General features: G+C 42.8%; 1 protein-coding gene across 3 annotated transcripts in view; it reads left to right on the top strand.

The window, feature by feature from the left end:
- Window positions 1-27,984, top strand: part of Ets98b (DNA-binding protein Ets98B) — an 82,884-nt gene that overhangs the window by 13,824 nt on the left and 41,076 nt on the right. The window contains exon 2 of one of the 3 annotated variants that reach the window (XM_076894347.1): window positions 9,406-9,555. The exons of the other annotated variants lie outside the window; for them this stretch is intronic. Within the exon in view, the coding sequence (XP_076750462.1) occupies window positions 9,541-9,555 (15 nt within the window). The 5' untranslated portion in view covers window positions 9,406-9,540. The remainder of the gene's footprint in view (window positions 1-9,405; window positions 9,556-27,984) is intronic. 3 annotated transcript variants of the gene reach the window in all.

Here is a 27,984-nt window from a genome sequence, read left to right on the forward strand (position 1 = left end):
TTCCAGCCGGCTAATTCGTTGTTAACAAATCCATTCCCAGTTCGCCTTGTCCCCTTCACGCGATCATCGCACGTTGGAGTTAATGGATCGCTCGGCTAAGTCTCATTTCGCAAAATATGCTCCATTTGTCTGCTTTGCTCGTTAATTTGAAATTCCACTCGAGAAATTATTGTACTTTTCTTGCATTTTTTTATTTAAATTTAACTTGTGTTTCATTGCATCGGTTCAAAATGGTGCAAATTACAAATTAATTAATGTGTTTGTGGTTTTTTTTTTTGTTTTGTTTGTATGGACGTTGGTTGGTCCGTAGAATCTTTGCATTGGTGATTTTACTGAGAAAGTAGTAAATCTATTTTGATTTCTGGCCCGATTTCTACACTAGAAAAGCTCTTAATATTTGTGTGCATAGTCTTAACGATAGAATTCTTTTTTCTCGCCGGAGAAATTGTACCTATTTCATATGTAACGAGTAATTTCTTGTCTAAGAACATTTCGGTGTTACTTTCTAAATAATTGCGAAAACTAGCTGTTCGCTCGCTGTCTTAAGTATAGTGTTTACCGAACATTTTATCTAACACTTGTTTCATGCATTCTATTGCAAATAGCGTCTTATTTCACATTTCAATCGTTGGAGGCACCGTTTCAGAAAATTTCGCGTCTAATTTATATAACAATTCTTACTCCGTGCCTCAACTTTTCCAACCGCAAAATGGCAACACAAATAGGGGTTACATCACTAATACCCGAGTTTCACGAATCGTTTATAATTACTGCTAGGTTCTGTGATTGCGTTACTAATCGCAACTATCTATGCGAGACCAAACAAATTCTCGCCCATCTATAAAGTGACTAATTAAAGTGGAAACAAAGGTTAAAATGCAATCTAACAAAATGCCAGAGTCGTTCCTTTTCAATCACAATTGCATCACATTCTCCAATCGTCTATTTCAAAATTTCCATGATTAATTATCATTCTCGTCACTCGCGAACCTTGCTGGCCAATTAAAAATTCTATCGATTTCTACGCCGCTTGCGAACATCTCTTCTCCTCTCCGTCAATTAATTTCGATGGACAGGAATCGCCGATTAGAATAATCGCCGCGCGATTATAGAAGAAACACAAGGTGTTCTACTTTAATAATTATCATGCAAATTGTATGTAAGAGATGTCCAAATCGAAGTCCGAAAGAATAATTGCGTTACCTTAACCATCCGCGATTAGCACAACACAGCTATCCGCGCCACGCGATCGAGGCTAACGAGCATCCCTCGTACAAATTCACAAGTGTCGGAGGTTGCCCATTAATAACGGCTGGGAAATCAATTAATCGATCGAACGACGAACGGTTTCGTCATGCAACGCGCGGTATTATCTTTAGAAAGCCACACAGGTAAATAGCCAGGGTTCGCGCACACACGCGCAGAGGCTAGATCGGTGAGTAATACTTACGGTTAATGTTCTGCGACGCTCGAACGCAAGACGTCCAAGTGCGACCGGATTCCGCGGCAGCAGCGACCGTTTTACGCGTATCCGGATGAGGAAGGTACGAACCGAGTAAAAGTGTACACGGCTACGATGGAACAATGACCAGATGTCGCGCACCGTTCGCATACGCGTTCATTAATTAGCGTGGATTCGACTTTACGTTCCTCCATCTTATCGTTCAATTAATACAGCGTACTTTTAAATCCGTTGCGCTTGAGTAACGTCAATCTCTGTATATTTGCGAGAGTCTGCTCGAAGCTCCAGTTAAAAAAGCAATTTCTAACATTACTTCCTTTTTTATAAGGAATTATAAATGTACCTTGAACCATTCGCTACTAACGAGTATACTCGTGGACGATAAGATCTTATCGATTGCCAGCACGAGTTTACTCGTTATATTTTAAGTGTGTTCTAATATTAATTTTCTTGCTTGAAATTTGAAACAGGAATGGTAATACTAATGCAATCACAAAAATTTTGTGCTGGCATCGAATGGTTAACCTTGAGAAATCTTGCAGATCACATAAAGCAAGTTCAAGGTACTGAAATTCGAAATTTATCGGACCACTATAAAGGACGAGGATAAAGGCAGGAAAAGATATTTCAAATCAACTGGAGGCAACACGCATCGCGAAACTACTTTCGAGTGATTTAAATTCAAGCGACTTGAATTCACGAAACGCCTCGACCGTTCTAACCGAGGCATTAAACCAGCGGGGCCGTACAGTCTGCGCTAACGTCATCCGTGACTACTCGCTCGTCCTGCAAGCGTAATTAAAGCATCGCCGCGGGACCGTTCGTCCCATTCATGCCATTGTGCGTGTACGCTTGAAAACGAGCATTCTTTCCGCCCTCGCCCCGTCCCTCTTCCGCCTCTTCCCAGCTTACCTCCCGCCTTTTCTCTGACTCCGTTTTCACGTCCATCTTCGTGGCCGCGGAGACGCGGAGTCCGCGCCTGAATGGAATAGTAATGGCCAGCATTATTAGTTGAACGCCGCTACGTAATCGACGAGCAGCGTTTAGCTTGAAATTAGCGTGCGTGAGCAGAAAGGACAAGGTCCGTCTGGTGTCCACCTTCCTCGTCGACGGTATACGCGGGCCGCATTACACTCGACTTTCTAAATTCCGAAAAACAGTCCAGTTTTTCTGGATCGACGGGGATACGAGGCGAGATGGTTATGGGGAAAGTGGAAAAGTGTTTGGAAATCCTAGCTGGTTTGTTAGCAGTCCTACTTTAGTTAATTGGAGGATTGAATACTCTGAAACAGCGACCCCTTTTAGTGACTAATCATTTTCTTCATGTTTCGAGAAGCAAGCAGACAGGGTTACTCAAGAATTGTATAAAATTTACGTTTCCGTTGTATAAAATTACGTGATGTTTTACGCGTCATACGCGTGTATTCTGTGTTATTTGTTTCCATAAATTATCCATGTAAATGCGTAAACGCCAGGTCTGTATAATCGTGGAGAACATGGACATGTGGTTGCTGTTCGCGTTGAATCTCTACTGTTATGCCATTTTCGTAGTTACCACGATCTACCCCTGCTTCGCTGGTTTATTGCGACGCACTGCTTTCATTAAAACGGTTTTCCTCGCGGCGAGTACCGTTTTCATGAAAGAAAGTTTCCATTCGATAGAATCTCTGCGCTGCGACGAGATTTTTCGCTCGCTGAGAAGTACCATAAGGTATAAAAGCAAGCGTAACACATATGAGAAGCGAGGAGTTATTGGTATTCCGTGTATCGGTAACAAGTAGTTCTTAATTGCGTGTAATAAAGATTTTCGAAAAGTCTCTGAAAGCTGTTTGAGAAGATAATTAGTGGAGGAAACGCGTAAACCTACTTAGCTGTTCACTTATGCCAGTCATTCGTTCGAGAAGAAGAAACAGAACGACTTTACACGAAAATGTAGAAGCGCGACTTAAAAAAACGAAAAGTTTTAGTAACATCGCAATTAGTATGCCCAAAGGTTAACGATTCGAGCAAATTATGTACGTTTTACGACAGGTTGTACGAAGAACACGTGGCTGTTTAGATGGCATGGTTATTTTAAAAAATTCGTTGGTAATTTCCGAGCATAGTTGTTTAAAAATATTCGATATCATTTATGGCCACCTATATGCCGTAAAATACCCTTAGAATTTGCAACGATCCTCATTTTATTAGCTAAGGTGTTTGTCCAGCAACACTTTGCTCGCGCAAAATGGAAATCGCATTCTCTTTGTACAGTGTACAAGGCTCGGGTAATAATTGTAATTAGCCTTTCTTTTTCTACACGCAGCCGCGCGAAACAGGCGCGCGTACGCGCACAGTGGCCGTAAATTCAAATTTTCAGGCAGAAACCGATGGAAAGATGGGGAATGGCCGATGAAAAATTCGCTGATCGCCGTGGAAACACGTAACCTTCGTTTATGGTCGCCGCGAGCGTAACAGTCGTGTTTCGTAATTACCAAGGAACTCTGCCGTCGAGCTGTTCTTTTGTTCCACTAAGCACACCAGTTCCCCTCACGTGCGACCGAAAAAGTTACCCAGACGAGAATTATCGCTAATCGCTTGTCTTTGTTCATATTGTTACGTTTATTCGACAGTGATTTAATTGATGCCACTGTTTGCAGTGTTTACCGAGCTTCTGTCGAGCTATACATCACAAAAATTCTATTAACGTTGAAAAATTGTTTAATTATATTCGTCTAACATTTTCGAAAGCTGAGACTTTATAGTGGAATCAAATCGTATCGTTAATTAAAATTATGTAAATTGTTTCAAGTAGATAATTATAAGTGGTAATTAAAAATAGTTTGTCTTGTTGAGGAAATGAAATTATTTTTAGAGATCCACGGATACGTAGAATTGCAAATATTTCGAAACACTTAAATGTAACAAAATGATAAAAAAAAATCAACGAACTCTTTCTTTATTATACGTATAAAATCCATTTCAATTGAAGAGTTAACGCTCTTTCTTGATGAAAGAAAAAATGAGAAAAACGTAGCAATATTTTATTGCTAGAAAAGAATCTTTATTGGTCATTGTTATTAATTTAATTTCACGCTTTTGTGGATACTTAGCCTCGATTCGTTCCGGTTTGATTCTGTTTCATTTAACATTCGCGCGTTCGCGTGAATGGAAATATGCAGTCACCGTCGTTAATGTGCCAAGCAAATAGATGGTTACACACAATGGTGCTCTCAGCAAAAACGTTGCGCGTTCTGGCTATCGTTTCGATGTCAGAAAAATCTAACAGAGTATTAGAATTATCCGAGGGAAATTATCGACACCATTCTTGCCGATCGTTATTCCCGTTCTTCGTTATCTGAATATGCGTGTAGATACGGTTGTATCGAGGCGTCGAATCTCCGATTCACCGGCGAGATTGTTTGTTAATTTTCATGATAGCGCGTTAACCCAACGAGGATATGTTCACGCTTGTGCGAATGAAACGCTTGCGGTAATTGGCTTTCCCCTCGTTCTACTTTTATACCCGTGAATGCATGCGTTTTCGCGTTAGACGTGAAATTGCAAACATTAAGAACTCGTTAATCCCGCAACACGTGCTGGAAATATCGATGTCGGCTGTTTCTACGATTCGCTGACGTTACGCTGTATATTTTGTGTCTTCGTTGCAATGAATGTCCCTGCTGTGACGAACGAAGGAATTATTGGAAGAATTAAAATATTATTACGTGTTACTAAAACTAACAGAAGTTTAAATGCGCTTAATCGTGATTTCTATTCTGTACGCAGGTACAAATATAGAGTCTATTATCTCGCTGCATTTGAATTTTTCTACTGTTATAAAAAAAAAAGCCATTTTATTCTCGTTGAATTGATTTGACATTTCACGAGCGAACAGAAAATTCACCACCTTCGGTACCAGGTCTCGATATTTAATAGCGCATTGCGTATAAACGCGTTAGAGCGTTGCGCTAATGATAAAAAAAAACCGAAGTAATTAAAACGCGCGCTATGCTCACATTGCAAATTACGCTATTATACTACCGCAACGGAGATACAATCTCCACGTGCACAAAAATTAGCATGCATTTGCGTCACTAAGGATTGCAAGGAAACCACGTAGAGAGATCACTAGCCAACTGGTTCCACCCTCCATTTTGGTACCACCGCGAGAATTCGTAACCAAGCTAAATCATTAACTTCACATGTTACGAACAGACGAATTGCATCAACGAAACAAATGTCATTTTTCCATAAGCTACAGTAAATAATTGGAAAAATTTCTGAATTTCGATGATCGAAAGAAGAGATCCAATAAACGTCGATCCAGCTGTTGCGTTTATCTGTATACTTACAATTACGCTACGCGTATCATTTCACGAAAGCAACCAAGAACCTCGCGATCGTTTAACGTCGATGACGATCAGTATTTTTGATTCGTTCGAATTTTCCACGCGCAAATGGCCGTGCTCGATAAACGCTGAAGCACGTGTGCTCGCGTCGACGGCGTCCAAGTACGTAGGCAGTCGTGCAGCAACCGAGTTTCTTCGGTACGTGGCTTTACCGTTAGCCCGCTTGATACTCTTGTCCGCGAGTCGCCTATATACGGGCCGGCCTTTACGTACGTACGTTTAATGGACGAGTTCTCGAACCTTTTTCTTCGTTCTCCTCGTTCCTCGCGAGTTCACGCTCGAACGATTCGGCGGTGGTCGCCGTGTCTCGAACGCGAACACGCGGTGCTCCTCGGCGTCGAAATTGCTCATACTTTTCGGTCGCCTAGAAAGTTCTCCGCGGATGATTTCTCTCGCGATCCATCGTAGAATCGACTGTTCTTACATGTACAGTATGGCTAGTCTCACTCTTTCTTCATCGATTCCAGTGAACTCTTCTCGTCACTCTGAAAAGAGTACTCGAGTAAAGAATTGTGCCGCTTAAAGAGATGTACGTCTCTTAAAAATGAATAATTAATAGTAACGTATGATACGTTGGAACACAGACGAAGTGTTTCCACACGGATTATTACGTTGCAACAGGCAGTGAAGGGTGATGCGATTTCATTAGCAGCGTCCCAGCATGGTCCAGTCCTCTCCCCCTTTAACGAGTACTCGCTGGTTAAATTTAATCGGAAATTTAATCGGCCAGCACGGAATACCAGATAGCTCCCTAATACTTTCGTTAACGGCGGAATTCCGGGTAAAATCGAAATCCCCGGATACGATTGTGCGAAACCGGGAACGAAATAACGGGAGGGGGGTGGTGGCGGCGGGGTACGTTGCGCGGAGGGAGAACACGAGTTTCATTTGAATAGAATAGGTCGATAGTGATTTACGATACCCCGCGCTCGTCCGCTCGTGACTGTTTTCTACTTCTTCCTTTATCTTTTTTCCACCGACGCTACACCTCTCGCAGCGACCTCTGTTTTTAATGACATTACAAAATTCGTGTGCGCCAGCCTCCCAGGACTTTTGTCCCGTATCGGTTCGAGAACAGTGATCACGCTGTTCGAGTCGACGTCGCTCGCAGGAATGAACACGTTCATTATTAAAGAACAGAATAGTCGAACAGCTTCGATGTGAGAGTGACATTCAGCCAGAGACAACGGCTCGTTCAGTTTGATGTTTCGTCTACACCTTTTCGTCAGAGTGAAAGAGAAATTTTACTTTTTACTGGTGCCTCTGGTATCTTGTTTAGAGAATTATGGGGCAAACATTTGTGCGTGGTTTGCATGCAAAAATTGTATCCTATAAAATACTTTTCCAATATTTTACAAATTTCTTTTAATACGGTATCCAGAATAACAATCAAATTAAATAGAGAAGTTTACGAAGGTATCTGGCGCCATTTAGAACCAACTACGTTCCTTCATTTATTTCGATTTTGCACAGTACACCAATTTCGAGTCTAATTTACTATTATAGGACTCAATTATCTAAGAATCGTCTAAGCCTCGAGTAATCAGTTTCGCAGCGTTTCCCTGAACCGCAACGTTCGCCAGCACCCCTCTCCGATAAATCGCGGCTCGCTTCCTCGTGCTCGTCGCCAGTCGATCGTTTGAATCTCTCCGCGACGCTCGCCAAGATTTAACGCATCCTGAAGGAGTTCTCCGCACCTGTATCCACCGGCGCGGTCCACGTCTCGTATTATTTATCAAAGTTTGAGTTAAACGCCGCGGCGTCGGGCCGACGCGCGAACGCGTCAGAGCCGCGGCGGGCGAAAAAGAGAACCGTTCCCGAGGAGTTATAGTATCGCGTTTTAATTCTACATGTTTCGCTTACATACGCGCCGCGTCGCGGGCTAGAATTTACGACGCCACGCTCTCCCTCTCACCTTTCCCGTTCATGAACGCAACTTCGTGAATTATGACGCCGCGACGGAGAACGATGCGCGGCGTATCGGTGGCCCCGGGTTAGGCTTCTGAGAATCAACGCCCGCCATTACCCGGCGTCACCCCCTGATATCTCAATAAGGGCGCCCGATCTCGATCTTACCCTGGCTCCAGCAATTTTTACTGTCGTCCGCGGAACGCGATTGTTCAGGTTTTTATTTCTTTTTACCAGAGAGACGGGGTTTTGTTTCATTTATTTCGTAGACTTCGTTGTTCGCTTTGGATGGCTGGTTGTAGCGGTTCGATTCGAAAAGATTTGCTTCGAGGTTGTGGTTAATACGAATTGTTTGAGAAATATTTATTATCGTTAATATTGGTCGTTGCGAGTATACGAATATTAGAAATGTTAATTCTGGATCATTATGGCCTCGTTTCTGTTATGAAAAGTAGGGTGAATAGAGTCTTGGTAGACTAATCTTTTGTAATACTGAACTTATTGATAACATTGGTCACTGCACATTGATAGAGGAAGTTAATTTCCATTTTTATATTAAACTAAATCACATCTTCTATGAGCATTTAAAAAAAAAAGTATTTTGTCAAAGATTAAAATAAACTAATACCGTTGAGAAATGAATCATCTTCCTCAGGTGGAATATAAGGGTAGTTTTACTCCTCGCAACCGATGCGATAAGTTTCACGGTTCGCTTATAAATTATTGCACGCGTCTACAAGCGAAGTTCCGTTGGGGACGGGAACTTTTTCAGATTTCCTGACCGTTCAATTATACTTTCCTGCGGTCCACACGACATCGAAATCCTCTTTGCATCGTACGAAAATAAAAGAAGGGGGTGGGGGGAGGGGTGAAATCTGATTACAGCTACACGGTTACATGTATAGATAGTCATACCCCGCATTGCGCATGCAGAAAGAGAGCGAGAGAGAGAGAGAGAGAGAGAGAGAGAGAGAGAGAGAGAGAGAGAGAGAGAGTACCGCGCATATATCCTATCTGCTCTGGATACACACAGGAGGCGGGTTTCTTAGAACGGGAGGCCATTACCGGTGCCCAGGCCACATACTGATATCTCAATACAAACCCTTAGTTTGAATCCATTATAATGCCGGGCTACGCGAGCACAATCGTCGCGTCGTGTACTCGTCCACGTATGCGGCCATACAGTATTATCCTGCGAGGATGCCATCCACACCACGTTCCAGGAACGCCTGCTGGAACCCTTTCTCTTTCCTAGGCATGAATTCTCGCGCGTTTTACCTTTCCGTTTGTTACGTGCGCGCGGGTTCGCTTTCGTTGCGTCGCCGCTCGATCAATTAGGATTTATGGACTCCGAAAAATCGTATCTGCTAGGTGTTGTTCAGTAAAATTGTAACAGTGATAATAATTCTGCGTTTCTATTGTATTTAGTTTTTGCCAATTCCAAAATCAATTTTCTTTTGGTGTTTTCGAACGTGTTGTAGTGTGCAACATCTCGAGTTTATTATCGTTGGTATTTTAGTTGTAGCGTATTATTGGCACTTGTTTAGTAAAACTTATTAGTTAGAATTTGTATAAAGCTCTGAACGATGTTTTTTGTAATGTTAGATATTATTGCATCTGTTATTAAATTGTTATTGTTTTTAGGTAGCATGCGGATCTTGAATAGCATCTCAGCCTAGCACCTCAGCCTAGCTTAGCACCCCAGCTTAGCACCTCAGCTCAGCACCCCAGATTAGCACCCGTTGACGTTGTTTTTCTAATTAATTCATACTGGGACATATGCAACTGAATAAGGTACCAAATTTAGAGTTGCATATTTTCTATTCCTTAGATTCGAATGCATCCACAAGCTTCACTTCGATCTTCGTACCACGTCGTGCAACGATATGCAAAGTTACAGCATTTATTAACCGTTTTCGTACACGATCCGGGAAATATCAAATTGCCAGCCGATTTCCTATTTTTAATCTGTTCCATTCTCTCGCATAAATTTTTCTACTGACCTTTGACGGAACCTTTCTCCCATTTAACTCGCAGAGAGAATGGAAACCACAAATATCCAATTCGAAGGCATATTATTAGCCTATTACATTTCAGGTACACCTCCTCCGACCTTTATTGTTTATTCACACCCTTATCGTGTTCACCATATCATTCATCTTCCTCGCCGTTCCCTGCGAACTTCTCGCCATCGCTATCTCTGCGAAACATGAAAAAACGAGAGCAATTATGCTCTCGACAACGCGCTAGGAATTCTGCTTTGCGCTACTACGGTTCACGAATGCGCACGTTATTCCAATGAAACCCTTTTCCAAAATTCGCTTACGACTACACAGAATCCTATTCCAACTCGTGGCACCCGAACGGAACGGATCCCAACCCCACCCAAGCGAAAAGGAAAAAAGAACCCTGCCTTACATTCCCCTCGTATTGTCTCGATAATTCACGCTCTCGCCGCCTCATCTGACCTTTCAATCACGAATCCAAAGATCAACTCATTCTCAACCTCTCAGGCATCGCGCGTGCACAGAGGAGAGGTTTAAACCCGCGCGAAGTCCTCGCGCACCCTCGAATTAACCGTGGCGCCCGTAAAACGCGTGTCCCCCAGGATGGCCGTCGCACGGCCATTTCAAACGCGAATGATACGCGTGTCGGTGACACGGTGCACGCCGGCTACGGGGCGAATTATCGACGTCGCCCAGAGTATATCGTAAAGACGGGGACGTAATGTCTTTAGCAGCCGGGCAGGAGACCATCGATCGGGCGCCCTCGATCGCATCGTTGCGCGCCGCGCGCCGCGCGCGCGATAGCCCACGGCTCGCGGAGACATTCGCCTCCGCAATGTCTCGACGCAATCGTCGAGCCGGGCCTCTTGTTCTCCTCTAACTATCGCGGCTGTTCGGAACGAGAGCGTTCTTGCGACACCGTTCGCCGCGCGATTTTACGATAGAGAATACGACGCGGTGAACGTCCCCTTTGAGGCGCGTATCGCGAGCGCGGCTGCGAGATATACGCGCCCGGTTTCCTAAGGACGTCGAAATACGTCGGGTCGAGGACTGCCGGTGGGGACTAGTCGTAGAACCTCCAGCACCATTTTATATCACTCGAGAGCATGTCTTCTGTCTTTTATTCTGATCGTGATTCTTGACTTTTTGGCCCCTTTGGAATTTCACGATACCCCTGGGGGGGTGTCGGGATCGTCGTATCGCATGTGGGCTCTGCGTTCGAGTGCCGCGGTATTCTAGATAGCCATTTTTCTTGCTCCACGGTCTTATGAAATATCGTACGCGTATTTTTCGCGACTTAAACGAAGTTGCGTTGGACGTCGCAGTAAAGCAGTGATTTGCGAGTTCTATTGTTAGCGCGAACGAGCGTCTTAGCAACATTTTCGTAAAAGTCTCCGGTAAATTTGTATGGTCGCGATTTGTTAAAGTGGTTTACGATCGAAGGCAGATGATAAAGGGACGAGTGGGAGACCCGGGAAGTGGACACAAAGTAGATCTAGCGGACATTGTGCAAGTATAATGTATATTTTCGAAACGACTGATCTCCGAGCAAATTGCATTAATAAAACGGTTAAACAATCGAATCGAACTTGCGGCGATCATAAACAGCTCGTGCTGCTAACAATAAGCCGCAATTCTATTCAAGCCGGGATTAGATTTTGCAACAATAACTGATACAAAACCACGCCCATTCGTTATCTCCTTGCTCGCCTTTCTACGCATAACTCACATTAGATCCAGATTTCTATACAGTGTAGCAAAATGAACGCGTTAACCGCTCGCGAGGGATCTTATAAAATTCCCAGTGATAACCCTGATGATTTCCAATATCAAGGAAGCTCCAAAATTCATTTTTCTCAAGAATTTCCACTCTTCAGAATTCAATCTCCATTGTATCGTTAAAAGAGTGCTTCAGGGTGCTCTTTGGAACTGTAAGCCGTTTTCAATGCAAAATGGACACCGAGCAAAAGAGAACGTTGTCCACGAATCGCGCGGAACAGCGTCGCTGGTCGTCATCGATTCATCATCCGCACTTTTCGAGCGGACGCGGCTCTACATCATCCGCGCGGGGTGTTCACCCCGCGACACGGTCGAGCGTCCACCGCACGCATATTCGAAGCGGCACGCATTGCAACGGAGGTACAGTAAATAAGCACGGTCCGCCCACCGGTGTTTCGCGAAGCGCGGGTGTGACGACAGTCGGCGAAAACGTGGGACGAACAGAAGAAAACTGTGACCGGGCACCCACGCGGCCGACATGGAATTTTCTGCGACGGAGCGCGCGCGTTCCCGTGAGCGTTGTCGCGTCACCCCATTTTTTCCCGCGAATCGCCGTTCCCCAGGCGCATTTGTCGCCGGCAAATATGGCGAACACCCGCTTCCAGCGGAACAGTCGTAAAGTAACAGCCAGGGAATCTTTCGCGACGCGTACGTGCACGCGTGTCGATTCCGTGTCCGCTCGATGGATAAAATCGAAGAACTAGAGGTGTCGTTTCGGTGGAATCGGTTGGTAAAGGGTAAGCAGCTTGAAATATTGATGCGCGCGTTGCGCGTTGAGAGGTAGGCTTCGTGAAAATCGAACGCGTGCATTGTTTCGATCACCTCGCGAGGTAGAATCAGACAAATTTTGCTGGAGAGTCGTTTGAATAGCCAATTTCAGTGCAAATCTTTTTCTGAAGATTCTTTAGAAAGAATTACGTTGATATATTCTTTATTTTATTTCATTTATTAATTATTATACTACTGTGTTTTATGCAGATTAGAGTATTGTAATCAATGTTGTATTAGTTTTAAATTTTCACTAAAAATGTTCTGGAACAAAATGCTCCAGCACTAAGGGGTTGAAAAGAATTCAACATGAATCGACTCGACCAAACTCGATGAACAAGATCGCCATCATCACCCGTCCATCCGCTCGATTCGACAGCAGGCGTTGAAACGCGCGGAAATTAAGCATCTTGTTTAAGGATGAAGGAAAGAAAGATAGAAAGGCGGAGAGACCAATGGCGATCGCGCATCGAAATGCTCAAGGCGTGTTGAAGCGGGTCGACATGGAAGGCGTGCACGGACGTTAGCGAAAATAAATTTATTGCCGCGTTTCCAATTTTTAACCCGTTCCGGCCGTTCCTCTTTTTTTTCTCTCTCTCTCTCTCTCCCCTTCTCCCTTCTCCACCTCCTCCTCCTCTCCTCCTGTTCTTTTTCTTTTCACGACGTTTGCTCCCTCGACCCGGCCAATCTACGCTCAATCTTCCCGCATTCGCCGATCCTCTCTCCGTCCGTATGCGAGCTACGGAACCGCGGTGTTCCGCTGAATTAAACATAAGTCAGCGAGTATAAAATATGCCGCGAACGTTACCGGCAGATATAAAACGCTACTCTTGCTAGGTGTGCATATGCGCCACGTGCACCGCCGGTGGAATGCGCGGGCCACCTTAACCCCTTACCAACTCCCTACCAACATCCCCCGACCCGGCGATCGAGGAAAAGTTTACGTTCCACCGAAAACCAGTCGCTCGATCCATCCGAGGCTGTAAACTATGTCGCGGACTGGACAGATCGCGGGATCTCCCGCGGTCTAGCGCGCGTACGCTGCTACACGCCGATCGTTATCGGCTGCGGTACCAACTGGAGGCGCTTTTGAGGGACCGTTCATCGAAGGCGTCGAGATATCACGGTTTGCTTCTTTTCTTTCTTTTTTTTTTTCGATCGTATGTAGTGTGAGTTACGGACATTTTTTTTAAGCACTCCTCTGAGTGTCACTTGGCAAGGTAGATATTAGATACGCCTGTGTTTGGTAAACGATTCGTTCGGGACAGATGGAAGGTTTTGTCCTGTGGAGATATTGATGGAGGTTTGTTTGGGTTCGTCTGGTTTTTTGGTCGAATTTTTTTGTCACTTGATGTTTATGTAGAATTACGTGAAGTTTGATAGTGTCGAATTGCACAGAGTTAAAGTTAAGGAATCTATGAAATAAGAAAAGACGGAATTTTGCTTATTTCATATATTCCGGGTAATTAACACGTTATTTAGGAGGATAAGTTTTATCTTCGTTTCGATGATTTTCAATATTTTCGATTATTATTATTACTTTATCCTATAATATACTTCGTTGGATATATATTACGTATTTAGTGACTTCGAAGCGGGACATGTTACATTAGGAGCTGAATATTGGATGTAATTTGAAATTGTTTCCATGCGCAAGGAAATAATCCGACGTTGCGCTGGTGAATGCATCGAAGGAAAACCAGTGAAAGACTCCGCGATGCTAGGAACCGGGAGAGAAAAATTCGTTTCATTCGCGATAGGGGATTTAGAATTTTTTCATCGCTCGAGGATGATAGGTACCATAGTAAAATATCGCAAAGTACACGGTGAATTTGTACAAAATAACATAGATACGCGTTGCTCGCATAAAAATATGTAAAACAGTGTCCAATTTGCATAAGTATATGCTTCGAGCTTCTTTATTACCATGATATTAAACGCTGCACATGGTACGAACCCCGCAACAAATTAAAGTCGTATCTGTACGCACGAAATAAATGTGCCATTAACATTTCTCACGGTAATAACGATCATTCCTCGTGGTATAAGATATTCAATATTATTTCAGACACAATAACAGAGTATTTTCCACAATTTTAACTATTCCTGAGGGATTCAACGGAAGAAAAGAAACGAGAATACGAATAAGGAATTTTATACCCGTGTATATCTGTACTTCGTTTGTTCGCCTTAGACAATTTTTGCATTTATGAACCAGAATGCAGTTGACGCGTGTATCCACTTGCAGCAACCCCTTCGAAAATTACACACCCACGAATACATTACGTTTTGTAAAATTCGATTTCATCTGCTCGCCACTATACTGTTGTATCTTATTGGACCGGAACATTATGAGACCGCGGACGTTCGTACATTTATGCGAGATTTTAATATGCAGAAAAGCCGGAATGCATGTAACATGCAAAAGTGTACAAAAAATATGCAAAGCCAGGACTAAAACAAATTTCTATACTTAGATTCTTTAGTAAAATCCCGGCGACCGTATTTGGCGAGCCGAGCATGGACGTGTGCGCCTCTCCTATAGATTGTTTAATTCCTACTTTTCGCTGTAGGCGAGTAAGAACGATTTATAATCGTTAGGTAAACTTTATGGAACTCGATGGAAATTTAATCAACGGCTGAATAATTATACCCACGTCGGAACCCGGCAATTTAGAGCAATTATTAATTTCACTTAATTTCAGATCGAGGTAAAGCACTGTAATCGGATACAATTTTCTTCTATAAGTAGCGTGTAAAACTCTGTTTCTCTGAAGGTTAAGAACCCCAGCCAGTGGTGGTACCGTCGAACGACCGAATCGAGAACGGACCCGACGATCTTCGGCCGAAACAGTACAACCTAATTACGTATGTTCGCTCGGCGAACAGCGGATCATACGCATGCACGACGAATACCGAGCGTCGTTTCGCATGTAAAAAGTATCGTATTCATCGAACGACAGCGTTTCGAGATGGGACCGTCGCGTATACTGGGTGAACCGCTTATCGCGATCATCTTAAATTATTCTGTCGTTAGTGGACCGCCTCGAAACCGTTTTTCAAGACCCGCGATACGGTTCGAGGAGGCCCTTAAGACGATCGCAGGGCACTTGTGGTTATACATACCATCGAGACCACTAGCCGTATATTCCCTTGCATTTTTCTGCTCTCGAACATCTCTGTAAGCTATATCCTCCGATTGGACGTCGATCTTCAGATCACTTTGCAACCATATACCACGCGTTGAAGTTAGTCCCCACATTCTATTCGATATTCTGCATTTTACCGTTTTCTTCGACAATTTTTTCAACGTGTCACATATAGTATATTTTGTTAGATTTAAACATTTTACATGGCACATTTATAATTTATATTGCGTAACCGCGATATGCTCGATACGCATCGATTAAGCAATATCATGGAACTCTATCGGAACAGAACAATTCAGGACGATCACGCTAAGCGGTGTTCACCCGGTACGCTTGTTTGTTTCACCGGCTGTACCGTTGCGCGCAGTATCTTCAATTAAACGCGCAACTTAATAACCGGGATCGTTATTAATGCGTGGCGACGCGTATCGACGTCCTTTCAGCGTTTTTGCCCGCCGTTCGCCCCCCGTGGATCACCAGCCGACGCGGCCATCTTATCGAGGAATGAATTATGTCATAACGGGCCCGATCGGTGCCCGTTGTGTAAATGGTAATAGACAGGGGGCCTTTGTGCGCTTCCTAGGCCAGTTACGCGCGGAGCGCGGTTATGTTAATTAGACGCGCGAAACGTAGGGACGACGCGTCGGGTAACGACGTTGGGCAATTATACTTATCGAGGAGTAACACCTAACGGATGTGCTTTACTCGTGTCGTGCAACTTTGCACGCGGCTAAAGAAACCGGAAATATCGGATACTCGTCTCGTTTTATCGGTGAGAAAGTTTTCGTTTAAGGGATGAAAGCGTCCTTGGAATTTTTGGAGGGTGCAACGATACGTGCTGATTCGAATATTTTTAGGAAACGTGAGTACTGTATTTGGCAATTCGAATTGGAGATTCGTGTGTCGCGAACATAGAAAAATATGAAATATTTATTTTGTTTTATTAGTGGAAAGATATAGCTAGAGGGTGAGAACATCCTCGGAGTGTAATGATACGTGTCGAATCGAATATTTTTAGGAAACGTGAGTACTGTAAGTATTTGGCAATTCGAATCAGAGATTTGTGTATTTCGAAGATAGGAAAATATGAAGTATTTATTTCGTTTTATTAGTGAAAAGATATAACTAGAGGGTGAGAACACCCTCGGAGTGTAATGATACGTGTCGAGTCGAATATCTTTAGAAAACGCGAATATTACAAGTACTTTGCAACATAAAAATTGCTCGACCTTTCACAACGAGTAATTTCAGGTAAATTAAAAATCAACGTAATTTTATAAATTACGCTACCACACGCGAGAAAGGCATTATAATCCCTTTTCGCGACTGTTTATCAGTATAATTTTAGTAGGAGGTTACGAAAATTGGTAAACCCGAAATGTTTTCATTAAATAGAATTTCGCCGAGTATACGGAAATCTGATGTAATTAAGGAAATTACACATTTCTCGATTGCATATTGTACGTAAGAAGCGTAAGAAGAAACTTTAATAAGTATTATCATGTCTGAAATACGACAGTGTTCTTAATTTAGGTAAATGTTCTTAAATACAAGCGGTCGCCTCTTATCCCACAACTTATTACATCCTTGGATAATTCAAAAAAACACCGAAGGCACACGACGCATAAACTGTGCTAAAAGAAATTCCCATAAAGAATAATGGTACTTGTTCGCGAAGAAAACAAGAAGGACGTTAAGATCCAAGTTTAAAGGTTTAAAGTACGCTTTCCTTTGAATACAGCGTCCCCTTCCGTTTCCCGCTGTATTAAACGCAATGTGCCACCGTGTAACGGCGCTAGTAAAGCGAACAATTTATTCACACCTCGCTCGTAATCGTTATTATTATTATCCATCCAGGTCGTCCCTTCGCTCCGTCGAGCTTAACGTCACCGAGTAACTTTTATCTGCACCCGCTGACGCAACTCGCGAGTTAAAATGCATTCGATGGCCACGTGAAATCGACGTGGTTCACGATTTGGTTAACGCTCGCGAATGATTACAAAGCACGGCTCCATTTCGTTTGTACTCGCGAAACATTGATACGATTCGTATTCGCTGTGAACCACCGTCATTTGTTTTCGTGGGGATGAAAATGCAACGGGTTATAACGAGGAGACGAGTCACTGCCAATTACCACCTGCCATTATCAACGAGGCTACAATTTCCAACTTCCTGAATTATTTACGACCATTGCGGCCAACAGTGTCGATAAATTGGAATCAGAGCTGGACGAAGCAAAAATATATCGACAATTGCTTTGAATTTCATTTGAATTAACATTTCCAAGTCGAGAGGAATTTTCATTCGATCTTATTAGCAAGTTTTCTTGGAAAACGCAACGCGTATTTTATGTACTGGCCGATTCACGGACATTTTCAACGCGCATCCCAGCATTAAATCATGTAATTGAAGCAGCTTATTAAGTAGGAGCGAGTACGCGTCCGTGCGCACCCACCCGAATCTGCTCGCCTACATTCGACGTCGACGGAGCACGAAACCGCAAAGAAAAATTCTTAATTAGCTGCACTATCAGCCGTGGGTACGGAATCATTGTGTACGTTCAAGGAAAGTAGGAACTAGGGAAAGAAGGCGTTGCTTTATAATTGCGGGGCCCAGTGGAGAACAGGTAGATGTCCACTGTTTTATGATCAGGAGGAGATATCAGATTCAAGGAAGAATTGTTTTTATACGAAATATCGTACGAAGTGAGGATTATTTTTGATGGTGAATGAAAATTATTGTCAAACAATTCATTGCATTGTTTCCTTTCAGTGTCAAGAAAGTTCAGTTTGATTCTGATTGGAGAAACGTTGTTAAACTATGATTTTTCTTAGTGACAATCATTTATATTAAAAGGATGAAAACCATCCCTAAAGTTAACCGCGACTATCTCGAATATTATTAATGCACAGTATCTTGCAGTTTAGAATTCGATTCTATAAACTATCTTATAAAAGTAGATTAATTTAAATAACTGTTTAAAAAATCTGTTTTGTTAATTTCTACAAACCAGTTCACACACTCCAATTCGTTATTAAAAAGTACCAATTACATCAATTTACATAATTACTCTATCTCTGTTAGCTTTCAAGATATTCACGGTGTCAACTTTGGGGGTAGTTTTTCATTCCATTGATACAAACGATCTCTACCCTCGAATTCCATTAAAATCAGCGATCGATACTTGGATATATCTCCACATTATCCTGCGTCAGTCCTGAACTAGCAGTGTGTTGACAAAAATTAGCATTCAAAGGTTTCGTTTGGCTATTCTGCAGAGTTCTTCGAAGGTTCGTCCAGAGTTGCGAACTGAGCTCGATAACAGACGTTCCGAAACACGTGCCCAGGCACAATGCGCGTAAACGAGCATAGTTTAAGAAACGTAAAGCAATGGATTTCATACGGCTAATAGAGTAGACCGACTGCGGTCCTCTAATTAAATCCATTTACGCGGCGCGCTAACTGAGGCCCAGGTCCCGGCTCAATGTCGGTGCAACAAGTCGGCTATAATTCATTTGTCGGATCCGCGGGCGCAGCGACGCGATGCAAGCCGTAATGCGCCACTTGTTCGGTTTGCAGCGAGCCAACGTCACTGGATCTTAATTGGCTCCACTGTTTTCGTCTAATCTTGGTCAAGGGGAATTAATATTCGCGTCTTACGCGACACGAATTCGAAGACCGATCAGGGACACGCGAAGCGCATTGAGTTCATTGAAAAAACGGTTAAACATTTTTATAAAATTTATTTAAGTGTGAAATTGATACTTTCTTTTTGGAGACTCTAGGAATTTACTTTTGTGCTTTGTTGCAAGATTTTTTGGTTAAATATGAATTGTACTAATGGATTACGAGTAAAGAAGCGTATTCGTAGATTCGATTGTAGAATAGTCTGCGTTCTCGAAAACGAGGAGCATCTGAATGGCACGGGATTAAATACCCGGTGATTCTCATGCGAGGATCAGAATAAACCCTCGCGAAAAACTATTAAGGGATTAAGCAACGTGTAGTTTGTTGCGGTGTACACGGGCAATTGCTCGATGCCGCGATTTATCGTGCCGCTCTGAAAACTGGCGCGAAACGAGTCGGCGCGATCAACACATCGCGTAAAATAGCGCTCCCGAGTGAAATATGGTATCCTCCGGTGATTGCGCCTCCAGCGATTTATTCTCGCTTCGATAATAACGGCGGGACGCGGAACGCCGATACAGTTTACTCTCTCGGCTACGGAAGAAAAAGTTGTCCGAGTAGATAACAAGTAGGTTTAATTGAGTGCAACGGTATTCGATTATATGTTGTTGGTAGAAAAAAAAAAAAAAACGATCGCCTCGCGGGTATCGCCGATAAATTGCTCGTATGAATAATTTATTTTTCAGCTGAGGATAAATTTCTACGAGCTGGGGTGTGCTTGACGAACGTAAGCAAATGTGTCGATCGCGACGATATACTTTTAGTTTAGCTAATCATTCATTTGTTTTCCGCGTGCACGCGTGTCGCACGTTCGTTTCCCGCACGACTAAAAGCGCACCCATTTGCGTTAATTTCCAAGCGACATCGTCGATTGAAATATTTATCCAGTACTCGACTTTCTCCCCGTGCCTTTCGACTCGGTTTAAATTGGCCGGAGCTTCGCACTTTCCAACTTAATTACTGTCGAACCGTAAATTTAACGGCAACGTCCGCGTAAGATTTAAAGGCGCCTCCTCGAGAGCCCTCATCGAAAACTGTACGCGCTCTTCGTCAGAGTCGATACGACGATAGTCGCAATCAAACGATCCCGAGTAATCAATCGCGAAAGCAGTATCGTTACGATGGTTCAGGATAAATTCGAAGATCATTATAGAACAATTAGAAAAGTATCTCTTGGAACAAACAGTGAAAATTATTTCGCGAAAACATTTTCAATTTCTGCCGCGTGTTCCACTATATCTATCGATCATTAAAATATCTAAATGCTGAAGCTTGAACAGAGTCTCCATAGCCAGTCTCCATGAAATTAATAAACGAAAATTAAAAAAAAAAATAATTTCAATATTATTTAAACAACACAATTGCCACTTAATAATACCGCCATACGTGCAACTAACTCAGCTCGAACAAAGAATACTGAAACCCTACCGATCAGACCCAATTATAAAGGAACAAAACGCTTTCGAAACACTTCAGCCAACGATTCGTAGCGGACTTAGACAGGCGCCATGTTGCTTGCCACTTGATTATTTATCGCAGCGTAACTCCACGTCCTCCGATTAACCGTTTATCTGAACGAAAACGATTCGCAGGCTCGCGGAAGAACTGGTTAATTATTGGCTCCGTTTGACGCGGGCGGGCCTCGCGCGTGAACTTTTTAAAACCGCCGCGGGCCCGGACCGGGACACGGTTCACGGGTCGAAATAAATTATTCAAGTACGTGGCCCGACATTTACCTGCTTAGCAAATCCTATTAAACCTTTTTCTCGGCGATATACGTGAAGTCTTCGACACTGGCTTTTGTTGTCTGGAAATGGAACGGTTGCGCAAAGAGAAAGGCGCCGCGCGATGCCTCCTTGAATAAAGGAAAAGAAACTCCGTCTAATCTTTTATACAGGTTCTGCTGGCCGGTTAGCTGCCTCTGGAATTATTTTAGACAGCCGTGCCCGCGCGCGCATCGCGTTCACCAATCGGAAATTGAAACGTCCGCGGCGATTTTGCGAGCCGATAATCACTGGCTCTCGCCGTGCGAATATCCGCGTGCACGCTGCCCGGCTAAACGATCCGAGCGATCGATGCTTTGGAACACGCGATGCGTAACGCTGCTGTCGATTGTCGGACACGATCGATTTTAATTTATGGAAATTTCCAGAGTTTCGTACGCGTGGATATGATTGATGTTCCGTTTCGCAGGTACTAAACGACCGTGATGGACTTTGCGAGGCTGAATTCGCGATGAGGAATACATACTTTTTCGAGCGGTCATCGTGACTCGTCTCTCTCGTAACTTAACGAAATGCTGCTCCATATTGTTCCTTTAGATCTCTTTGAGAATTCGTTCCTCTTTCAGCCAGTGTATAATAATTCTCTGTTTTATCGCGAATATTTAGACGGAGAATAGTGTACGAACAAATATGCGTTAGATTTATAATACAACTCGCTAATATTTTATAGTGTGGGTTTTTTGAGATGACGAAATTTAATAGGAAAGCAAAGTAGAATCGTATGCAGAAGTAAAGAAAGAGTTACCAAAGAATCCTGTCTGTTTAAGAAAAGTAAATTACCCGAAAAGCATTGAATCACACTCGTGATGCAACAATTGTGACGCATGCCTGCGTGTGGGAAGAAAGTAGAAACTAAATTTCCAAGAAAAATGAGGAGCCCCAAGTAGTCGATATAAAATTTATTTCCACCGTCAGAGGGGAAATAATTAACTGACAGTAAAATCAATTCTCCGTTCCTTTCAAACATCTGTTAATGAGAAACCCAATTAACGATGTACAATGAAATAAGAAATACAATACCAATAGTCGTACTCGAGAAAACATTTACATATAATAATCTCGCTAGCGAGAATACGATCGTGAAGAAAGAAAACTACACGTGTAACACGAAATATGTATCACGCAACATCACGTTCCACACGTATTTTATACAAGCGGGATAAAAGCAAAAAAATAAAGGATCGATCCGGCGCAAATAAGAGTTCACTATCCTCTCCGCGCGACTTTCACCCTGTCAACATTTCAATCGGAGCATTACGCAAACCTGAACGCGTAGAACCATAACTCATAGCATCCATCGCAACGAGCGCTCGGAATAGCTGAGCGACTTCGATCAAAGTCGCTTCGAACGAGCCGGAAGAGCGTTTCAAAATATCTACGATCAGAATGCCCTCTCTATTCTAAAGTGATGACAATTAAAAAACGAACCAGAGGAGAGTAGGAGTAACGGCAGACGAGCGCAAAGTGACTCGCGAGTGGAAAAGAGAATATCGTGAACGATGTATCTCTGCGTAAGAAGAAGAAAAGAGTGAACACGAATCTGGCATCGTGGTACGTTAAGCAATGATATTTATTTCTATATAATTACAGACTATTTAGAAGGAAGAAGAGGAAGATTAACGCAGACATCGCTTAAGCTCGCATATGCGCGGAATTTTCCCCATGGATTAAAGTATTCCTCTGGGTAAAGGCAAAAATAAAAATGTATGGTTGCGGTTCTAATGGTAGCAAAAAAGTAATTGTGCCAACAAAAACGTAGACGTATTATTACGATGTTAAATTTCGGAATGGTATGGGCCAATCTTTCACTTCTTCGAATGATGCAAATGAGTTAACAGAGAGGGAATGAGGAAAAACAAGAGAAGGATGGAAAGAAATGATCGAAAGAGGAAAACGCAAACGAGTATACGTAAAAAATGTAATGAATAGGGAAAATAAAAGGAGGAACAAAGTCGGACAGATGTAACGCAACAAAAACGAGGATAATAGAGAATAAAAGCCGGAGAATGAAAATAAACGATGGAAAGGTTGAAACGAAGGCGGGCAGATGTAATAAAAGTGAGAGCAACGAGGATGGTAGAAAAGGCAAGGATCAGAAATAAACGGGAGACGGGGCAGAATATCAGCACGGAGATAGATATCGTGCGATAAAAAAGAGGAGCAGCAAAGAGGAAAAAGCGAAGGAGAATGAACGACAGAGATGAAGACACACACGCAGTCACGATACAATAAAAAAAAAAAACTATTAGACGATGTAGAAAAGATCCCGTTAAAAAGAACAAGAACGAGCGATAAAAACCCCAAAATGCAGTCAGACAGATCAGACATAGGTGAAAATGCAAGGTAATAAAGTGGGAAGAAAAACGAAGATCGCCAATGAATAACGTAAAGAGCAACGCGAAAGCAGACAGTCGTAACAATTCCTCGATCGAAAACAAGGATAGAAAAATAGACAACGAGGACGGATATCGTGCAACAAAAAAAAAGAAGTATGACAAAAAGGTGAAGAAAAGACGAAGAACGAAAATGGATAACGAAAAGAAGTGACATAGATGCTGTGGTGCGACGAGGTAAAGAAGAAGTGAAGGGGAAGGGGAAGAATAAAACAGAGAGAGAGAAAGAGAAGAGCGCGAGGAGAGGACTAGAGAAAGGACGTTGGGGACTGTCCTTCTCCCGCGTGGAGAACGGCACCTCCAAGGTCGGCCACTCCGGGTTTTCCAAATCGCAGTCCCACATGACGAGGCTTCGACTTCCTAACGCTGTCTTCCTCGCACTCTCTCGAGCTACCAAACGGTGGGAGCAGGATGGAAACGCGGTACACGCGGTGGAGCAGGGTGCGAAACGGAGGAGCTGAGGACTGCTTGCGTGTCTCGACGTAACCGTGCACGAAGAGAAAAGAGAAAAAAGTTGGCGACCGCTCGATGTACAGGGTGACTCAGAAAGAGTGACTGGCTTCTGAGAGATCGCGATTTATAAGTTGTTTCGTGCCGGGAGAATTGACGCCTGTAACGATACTGAGGTGTAAGAGGGATGGATAGGTGCGCGAGGGAATTGGAAATCGAGTCAGCTGTGCACTCGAGTGGCCATTCACGGTCCCTGACATTCAACGCGTTTTAACGTTAATGCAACGAATGCTAATGAGAGGATAGCAAATGGGAAACGAGATGGAATATGTAATGCTTCCGTAACGACGCTGATTGTATTTGGATTGAGTGGCAAAGATGAATTTAGTCATCGTGTTTTATGGGCTAAGATTCTGGTTCTGACGTAAGTGGTGTCAGCTGGGGGAATTCTAAGAGCGGATACGAAAATAAGCTTAACCAGATTGCTAGTCGATTCTTTTCAATTAAATTGAAGACAGTGCAAATATTAATTTTTAAATTTATTTTTCTATGATTTTTAAAGCATAAACTTTGACGATTCCAAAATGTTTTGGCATTCAAAAAGTATTATTTAATGACTCATGCAATATGAAAATTTAAGGGTTTATATATCGTAATAACCAATCGCCCCTCACTATAATACTTGAAAATTTATCAATCGATAGGAACGCGACAGAAGCTAACCGTTGAAGATTGATATCGCCGACACGTCACTAATAACACACCGCACAACCTAACCGAGAAAAAAATGATTGTCGACTAAGCACTAGCAACCATTTTTCGAATACCGGAACACCCGTGGCTCCTGCCATTTTTTTTTTTTTTTTCTCCGCCTCCCAAGAGCCAACGATCGTTTAGTAACCGCGGTCGTACGATGTGTATCGATCGTATCGATCGTTATACGCCTGGGCCCGCGGTTTTTTTCTATACCGTACGTGGGTGATCGGCATTCTTCCGGGTAGTTAATTTAAAAGCGGAGCAAGGTTCTATCTTATCGTAAATAACGATTTGCGCTACCATATCCGGAACTCCGCGACCACCGAAGCAACACGTTTAATGGGCATCAGTTTTTTTTCTTTCCCTACGAGTTCCTTTTCTATTTTAACTGCAACATTAAACTAAGAAATAATTGGGCCAAACTCGTTGTCAGTCTTTTAATTAATTTAGAGTATGTAATAATAAAACAGGAATAAAATTCGTTTGACTATTTCATTTTCAAGGCATCAGAACATTTAATACATCAGCTATACCAGTGATTAAATAATGATTAATGAGGAATTAAACAAGCAACGTAAAAAGCAAGAAAGCAACTAGGAAATGAGCAACTATAAATGTTACAACTGTAATCGTGTTTTTAAATAATAATACTAATAACTTCTAATTGAGGAAGCAATCTTATTTATATACCTTTTGATTAGATAGACAGATATCATGATAAATGTTAAACGACATCACAGATCTACATACCACGCATCTTTGGTTTCCAGCATGCAATTCTACGTATTTTACATTCGATTCTAAGATCACTGGGAAATGACTGACTTTAGATTTATGGTTTCCCTCGATTCACTGTTTCGATTACTCAGGGGAAGGCAATAAAAAATTCTGTCAGACGCAAATTGACCTTGCTCAATTCTGCTTTCTGGTCGAAATTAGCACCCCAACTCTTCGTTATCCGTAGACCAACAGCTAAGATTGACGAGAAGCGTAAGAAAAAAAAAAAAAAGAAGGTGGAGTCGATCAGCCGGAACAATTTTCAAGAATTATATTTATATTTGCACGCGGATGGAAAAAACCGTGTCTCACGTTGGCGAACGCATAAAAACTCCGGAGATCGTATCGACGTCGTGGCTCGTGATTCTTTAAACAATCGACATACGACTCATGACTTCATGAGACGGTTTTTCCCGATACAAATCTTTAGCCGGTGATTTTCTTATTTAAAGATCGCTGCGACCGATACGTGTCGCGAACTTAGTCGCGATTTACAGTCGGCCACGATCGACCGGCCGCGCGATACAAACCGGTGCTCCATTTAACAGAATTAATGGACGTATCGTTTATTTATATTCGCGCGCGCGGCGGAACGGTGCTGCCCTGACGGTGTTTAAATCGCTTTTGTTCGCCGCGAGCCGATGAAAATGGGAAAGTTTATGGGTGAACCGTAGAAAACCGCGGCGGGTTTCCGTGAAATTTCAAGCGCTACAGGCCACGCTGAACCGGCGCCATGTTTAGGTAAGTTACCGTTTATGTAACTTTATTTATGTCGGGTGTACTCGCGGCGTAAGGCATTGCCATATTCTTGTCCGATAATTGCGAATTAATCTTCTAATACCGATTTTATTTGTTATCCTTCTCGTATTTACGAGTACAGCGTAGACCGCAACGTTTCCGTGAAATTGCACGCCATTATATCGAGGGGGCCGTGTGTTTGAACGAGTAATGTCATTCGTATAATTGTTTCCTGAACTACGCGTTTATGATTGGATCTCTTTAAATCCTCGTGACAATCATCTCCATTTTCTTATTTTCTAACTTATTAGGCCAGATCTAGTAATATGTAACGTATTAAATTTCCAAACGTAGAATTCCATCACATAAATATTTCGAGGGAACAACTTTCTTTTTCAATTATCACGCAAAGAACATTGTCTAACTAAAATTGTCGTATCCCATCACGTTTGTCAACCAAAATATCGCAATTCCTCCGCGTCGAACGCTCGTTCCAATCCTGGAGAGTTCCTTCTTGACAATTTCTCCAGCCGCAACCCCCGAGCACCCTCAGATTCCACAACGGATCGGCACGATTGTCGAGCGCGCGCAAAAATGTGGAAAGAACGGGTACCCGGTCGGAAGTTTGAATTGAATCGTCGGATTATGCGAAACGCGAGCTTTCCGCGGCTTTGTTGGGCCGCGTGCGAGCATCCCCGAGGCGCGCGCGTCGTAATGTATGCACCGGGACCGCGCCGCGCTGGACCCACTCGCAACAATGCCGATGCGTGGGCGGCAAAGTGTTATTAATAGCGAGCACTGCCAATATCTCGGGTAGAAGCGACGCGGCGCAACGCCAACCAATAATGAGGCAATTATTAACGAGACGCGATTATGCGGTCGTGGTAGCGAGCGCGGAACCGCGTTCCATCGTTGGGGAGCTCGTCCTTAAAATTGACTCGCGTTTTAGACACGAAGTAACGGTTTGATAGTCGCTTTGGAGTCGATTGATTCGTTCACGTGTGTCTTTGGAACGATTTTGAGGGAGGTTTGTGTGTACTAGGAAAGTTGATCGTGCAGATAGTTAGTAGCGTGTAACTTGATGGTTCTCTAGGTATATATTTTGTTATTTAGTATTTGCTGATGGAGAGTTGCTTCTGCGACAGATTACGATCGTTATTTTTTAAGTATAGAGCAAGGTTATATGCTGTTATATGCTGTTTCTTCGATGAAGTTTTAAATATTGTTCGATTACTTGCGGTCATGTAAGCGAGATGGTTCAGTCAGGTGAAACGTGTTTCGAATGAATATAATTTGAATATATATTTGAAATTGCACGATTTCGTGTTATACATTCCAGCCTGTTTAAAGATATCAAGATAAAAAGCGTTTTATAATAAAAAGTGGCCAGCGTAGAAACGAAGGAGGTGTGCCTATAGTTTTTCGGGCTTTGAAGTTAAAACGGCGTCCTGTTTCTTGTGAAAACACATAAACCCGTCGAGTGATAGACAGTTCGTTTGCTTAATTTCGAATGTGAAGTATTTCTCGTCCCATAATTTATTCCTGTTGACAGAATTAAAAGCGGTAAACGAATGAAACTTTGGGTCTGTTTAGCTTGCGCAACTCTCTTTTTAAAGTCTGTTTACAGACGCGTGGTAGAAAATGCTTTAGGTGTCACAACGGCGATAATTCAATACCAGTAATAAAATCTGGGACTGAAAAAATTGAGGAAAATATCTTCGTATTCTCAGGTCTTCGATCTATAAATCCCGCTTTCGGTATTTTCCAACATTCTAAAATCGTGGCTAGAAAAAAATATAGTGGAAGGACAAAGGATTTCCATACACGGCCTTTTATCTAAATGATTGCAAATAGATTCAGTTGGGTGTAAGTAGATTCAGCCAAGCGCGCCACTGGTCGACTGATAGACTCGTTAAATCCAGGAAGCGTGGCTGGC

This window comes from Xylocopa sonorina, chromosome 4 (assembly GCF_050948175.1).
Source record: "Xylocopa sonorina isolate GNS202 chromosome 4, iyXylSono1_principal, whole genome shotgun sequence".
Classification (NCBI taxonomy): Eukaryota; Metazoa; Arthropoda; class Insecta; order Hymenoptera; family Apidae; genus Xylocopa; species Xylocopa sonorina.